General features: G+C 35.5%; 1 protein-coding gene across 1 annotated transcript; it reads right to left on the minus strand.

Moving 5' to 3' along the window:
* Positions 1-4,260: 4,260 nt before the first annotated feature.
* LOC103562112 (olfactory receptor 8B3-like) lies at positions 4,261-5,193 on the minus strand. Its single transcript, XM_008537046.2, has one exon. The coding sequence runs from the start codon at positions 5,191-5,193 to the stop codon at positions 4,261-4,263; it is 933 nt and encodes a 310-aa protein (XP_008535268.2).
* Positions 5,194-5,555: the final 362 nt, after the last annotated feature.

Raw genomic sequence — 5,555 nt, forward strand, 5'->3', positions numbered from 1 at the left:
AAGATAAAATACTACACTTGAATTTCAATAAGAAAGATCACAATTTATTGATGAAAATATCTATAATGTGAGTTTTCTTTTGAGATTAGGCAGGGTTTTAAAAATTTAGAGGATAAGTGCTGTTTTGTTGTTTTTGTTCAGAGGATATTAGAAGGTTATTGTGTGAATAATGCAAGAGCAAATTAAAAAATACCGTTGAATCAGCTTCACCAAGCTTTACCAGTGGGAAACTTCAATCCATAGATTCCGGACTGAATTCTATCAAAGTAAAGGTAATTTCTTCACATTTTCTCATCACCATGTCAGTGGCAAGTAAGCTTTTTTCTTTGTCCACTATTTTATATAATTGTCCCTTTCTAGTTCCAGTATTTTGTGTTTCTTTTACTTTTATCATTCCTAGCAAAAACTACCAAATTTTCATTTTCACCATGTTTTCATCATCACATTTCACCGTCACTTTTATAAACCAAATAATTTATTCTGAATTCATGGTTGCTTTCCAATATTGTTATCTATTTACAGAAAGACAACACCTATAATAAGTGCATTATGAGTACATACATACAAAGGCCAAGAGTGAACTATTTATCCACGCTCCACTTTACTTAACCAAATATTGCTTCAGACTCAGATCTATCCTGATCTTCAGGAGCAATGCTTATCCAGAAACGTAAGATACAAAATGTCCTATCCTAGTATTCCAGGAATTAACAGATAATTATTTAGTGCTGTATCATCTATGAACTTCTATTATAATTGTGATACCTGGTTCTTATTCAATAACTATGTTTTATAATAGTTCTTGTTTTTAAAGGAATTCATGTAATGCCGGGCTGAGTATACAGTGAAGTGCCCCAATGCTCAAGAGAAAAACTAATTGTGCCAGACATAGGGAAAAATACCATGTCTGTTCCCAATGTGGACAAGTCCTGACATAACCAATTTTCAGGAGTAATGTTACTATACAAAACCAATTTTAGAATCTATCCGTGTGAATGATGCAACTCTTCTATGTTGCGTTATGAAAATCTACGTTGTCATCAGTCTCTTAAATATGTATGTTTCTCACATACAGAACATTGCCACACACTGCCAAGAACTTAATGAGTAAAAAGAAGTATTTTTTTTACATAAAAAAATGAATAATTGAAGGAACAGTCATTTCCTCTTGCTAGATTTAGTAAGTATTTCCACTTCAGCCCTGTTACTCTGGAGCAGGAACCAGGAACTATCTACCTGTGTATACTTGCAAAGATTCAAACTGGGTCACATGCCATGCAATCGATGTTAGCCAATGATCTCATAAGTCACAAGACTGGACACACTGTGTGTGGGCGTTTTTGTGTGTGTAGGGAGGCAATGTAAGAGAGAGTAGAGGACGGAGTTCAGTAAAGTTGGGAGTTTGGGAATTAAAGAGATATAGAACCAAAACCACTTTTACTTCTGGCGTTCCTCAGTCCTTAAACACAGTGCATCCTGATCATGCTCATTCCAAACCTGATCCTGAGCAACAGTTGCAGCTCCTTCAGAGAAAGTTTACACTAAACAAATGCATGATGTAATAAGGGAACTTGTTTTCTGGGCCTTAACTAAAAAGACCGTTTTCTGTTAAGCCTAGAAACTAGAAGCTTTCATGTTGACTTAGAACCAGCTCTGTCCTAGTACCCAGGAATAGATGACTCCCTTGGTTTACCTACTTGACTTTCAGCTGTGATAATTTTAACAGAATCATACTTTCTCTCAAAACTTGTCAGTGTCATTCACATAACACAAAAGAACAAAACTACTAAGGATAACCTTGCTGTGCATGTAAAGTACCCCGACTTGATTGCTCATTTTGAAAGAAGTCAAAATAGATAGATATGTAGTGTTTATTGCTAAGTAAAAAGTGCTTAAGCTGCTAAACTAGTTTGCCTCTTTTATTTTTTTATTTTTGAGGAAGATTAGCCCTCAGCTAACTACTGCCAATCCTCCTCTTTTTGCTGAGGAAGACTGACCCTGAGCTAACATCCATGCCCATCTTCCTCTCCTTTATAAATGGGATGCCTACCACAGCATGGCTTTTGCCAAGCAGTGCCTGCACCCAGGATCCAAACTGGCGAACCCTGGGCTGCTGAGAAGCAGAATGTGTGAACCTAACTGCTGCGCCACCAGCCGGCCCCAGTTTGTCACTTTTGAAAAGTTACAATTCTTAATTATTATAATTGTATTTAAACAATTTTTATTACTTTTTTCAAATTAGTCAAAGATAAAAAATTATTTTAAAGACAGTTTATCTTTTCTGAAAATGAAGAGATTTCATGTGAATTTTTAGGGTCATGAAATGAAAAACTAGTGACCAAGTTTAACCCACTCCTGGGAGACTTCAAATCTTGATAAAATTCATAACACAGTGGATGCACCTCTACAATGTCTACATAGGTTTCCAAATGGCTCAGATATATTTACTTGTTTAGACATACAGTTCTTCACATGAGGAATACAAGTTTATTGAAAGTAATAGTAAGTAAAAAAAGCAAAACAAAGCAAAGGAAACTGCAACCAAGATCAACTATTTTATATAATATATATAAATAGAACATGTAAAGTTAAAAAGAAACATGCTAATATTGATGTTAAAGGATGAAATATATTTAATCTTTTAAAACCATAAGTCAAGGATTTAGTAATGTGAAACATCTAAAAAAGACAAAATAAGCCAAAAACCACTCCGATAGATTTCAAAATAGCTAAATACTGAGTAGAGATTAGGAAAGTATTAAATAATGAATATTATTGCAGGTATCTTAGAAAAAATTCACACTGTCACAGATACATAACAGTGAGAATTTTGAATACCATTTTTTGTTTATATAAAAAAAATCCAACATCCTTTCCAGTAAAGATATGCCACAATTTGATTCACTCACCAAATATTTCTTTGAAGCTGTCGTTGCTCTCCCAGCTGCAATTTGTAGATTTTGTACCTAAAAATCTGTACGCAAGTAGCATATGGAAGCCAACAAAACCAGGATTGATTTAATTGTTCTCAGCCTGTCCTCAGCCTGTCAGTTTAACTTTTTTCAACATCAAATAACTTAAACTTTCAGTCTTTCTGGAGAAATTCTGTGAACTTCACAACATTTCTAGAGCCTTTCAGAAAGTAGACAGTCATAAGAAGGGGCTTTCAATATCCAACCACTTATTTCATAAATTCTTCCTAATTTGAGTTTCAATTACCTCTCACTATTCTATCTCTTTTAGCTGCTGCTCTCTCTCTACCCAGTTCCTCAAATGGGGCCACAGTTTTTTCACCTTCATTCTCAAAATCACTACTAATGTATGATCCTTGTGCATACAGTTTTATCAAAGATTTAAGGACAGTGAAATATATTCATAATACTCTACAGAAGAGGATACAATTTCAGTATTAAATGAAGTTCCTAATCATCATGATCACTTCCTACATGAGGATATCTTATTTATTGACCATATGTCTTCTGGAGTCCTGATTTAATGGCATGTTTGTGGACTCCTTATCTCTCACGCTCTGTTCTATAAAATACAAATACTTGCAAACATTCCAAATCAGTTTTTTCATTTTGCAGAAAAAGTAACCTCTCTATTTGAGGCTAAGAGTTTAGTCTAAACTAAACTTTGTCTTTTGAAGCTGTGTGACTTTATGTAAATCATTAACCACTCTGACATTCAAATTTCCATCCATGCAAAGCATATATTTTGAGAATCTGTTATCTGCCACTTTGATATAAAAAGGCATTTAGCAAAAACACTGATACAAAGTGTTTATAGGTACAGCATGAATTATAACTGATAGTCATTACTAACTTTTAATCTCTGACATTTAAAGGACATTTTCTTGCCAATCAGAGAATGGAAAGATAACAGGAGAAACAGAGTATCTGATGCATGCTTCTAATAGAAAGCAGCAGATAAGAACCTGCCTAATAATACAATTTCATTCTAGTCTTACCTAATTCAGTCATTTGGAGGCCATTCATCTTTTCCCAGTGGAAAAAGATCAACCTGACAACAAAAAGACAGAGGCAACGTATTTCTTACTTAGTGTTGTTAATAAATAAGGAAAAGGTAGAGAAGATACTGTGCAATTGGTGAAGAAAAAAGAAGACTTAGATATAAAGACTCAAATTTCCATCACAATGCTAAGAAAGAAAAAGATAAGAAGTCTGTCACTAAAAATATTTTAAACACACAGAATCTCCCTGTCTTATAACTAAATTCACAGACAGGTACAGTTTCTGATCAAAAATTTCTCATGCTGAGAGTTTTTCTCAGAGCAATTTTAACATCTTTGTTCCTCAAACTATAAATTAAGGGATTCATCAAGGGAACTGTATTGGTGTAAAAGACAGAAGAGACTTTTCCCTCATCCATAGACACAGCAGAAGATGGTTTGAGATACATAAATGCAGCTGATCCAAAGAAGAGAGAAACAGCAATAATGTGGGAACTGCAGGTACCAAATGCTTTGGACTTGCCCTCTGTGGAACTGATGTGGAGGATGCTGGAGAGGATGAAACCGTAAGAGACAAAGATAGTGACACTGGGCACAATGATGTTGATGCCCACCACAATGAAAACTTCCAGCTCATTGATGTAGGTGCTCGTGCAGGAGAGCTGGAGCAGAGGGAAGATGTCACACAAATAATGGTTGATGGTGTTTGCATCACAGAAGGTCACTCTTAGCATGCATCCAGTGTGGGCCATGGCACCAGAAAATGCCATAAAGTATGAACCAAGCATGAGGTTGGAACACACTTTAGGGGACATGGCAACGTTATACAAAAGTGGTTTACAGATGGCCACATAGCGATCATAGGCCATTGCTGTCAGCACATAGCATTCAGAAATAATAAAAAAACAGAAAAAGTAAAGCTGGGTCATGCATCCTATGTAGGAGATAATATTCTTCTTTGATATGAAGTTAACCAACATTTTGGGTGTAAACACAGAAGAGTAACAGACATCTATGAAGGACAAATTAAAGAGGAAAAAGTACATAGGGGTGTGCAAATGTGAATTCAGCCCAATTAAAGTTATCAAACCCATATTTCCCAACACAGTAACCATATACATTATTAGAAATAGAAAGAACAGAGGGAGTTGGAGATCTGGTCGATCTGTTAATCCCACCAAAATGAATTGAGTAATGAAAGAGCCATTTCCGTGAGCCATTCTTCTCTAAGGGTATCTGTGAGCAAAGAAGAAAAAAGTGACATAGAGGAAAAACAGCTTTTCTGCGGTATCTTCTCTCACAAGTGTGGTGTATGCACGGGGAATGTCTGAGACTAAACCAACCTGCACCCTTAGAATTGCTTTACAATCATCATGAAACTGAGTGGACATTGACTTTTCTTTATGGAGTCCTTATTACCTGGGTAGCAAAGAAAATCAACACTTGGCCTACAGAGTGAAGGGAACTTCTGCCATATGCAAATGTAACTGTTGTAAGAACCAAAGGATAAAAGAAAAGAAAGATGGATCTAGAGGGAATCATTTTTCTCTCACCTCAACATTTTTTCATTCTCTTGACCCCT

Source organism: Equus przewalskii, chromosome 6 (genome assembly GCF_037783145.1).
Source record: "Equus przewalskii isolate Varuska chromosome 6, EquPr2, whole genome shotgun sequence".
Lineage (NCBI taxonomy): Eukaryota > Metazoa > Chordata > Mammalia > Perissodactyla > Equidae > Equus > Equus przewalskii.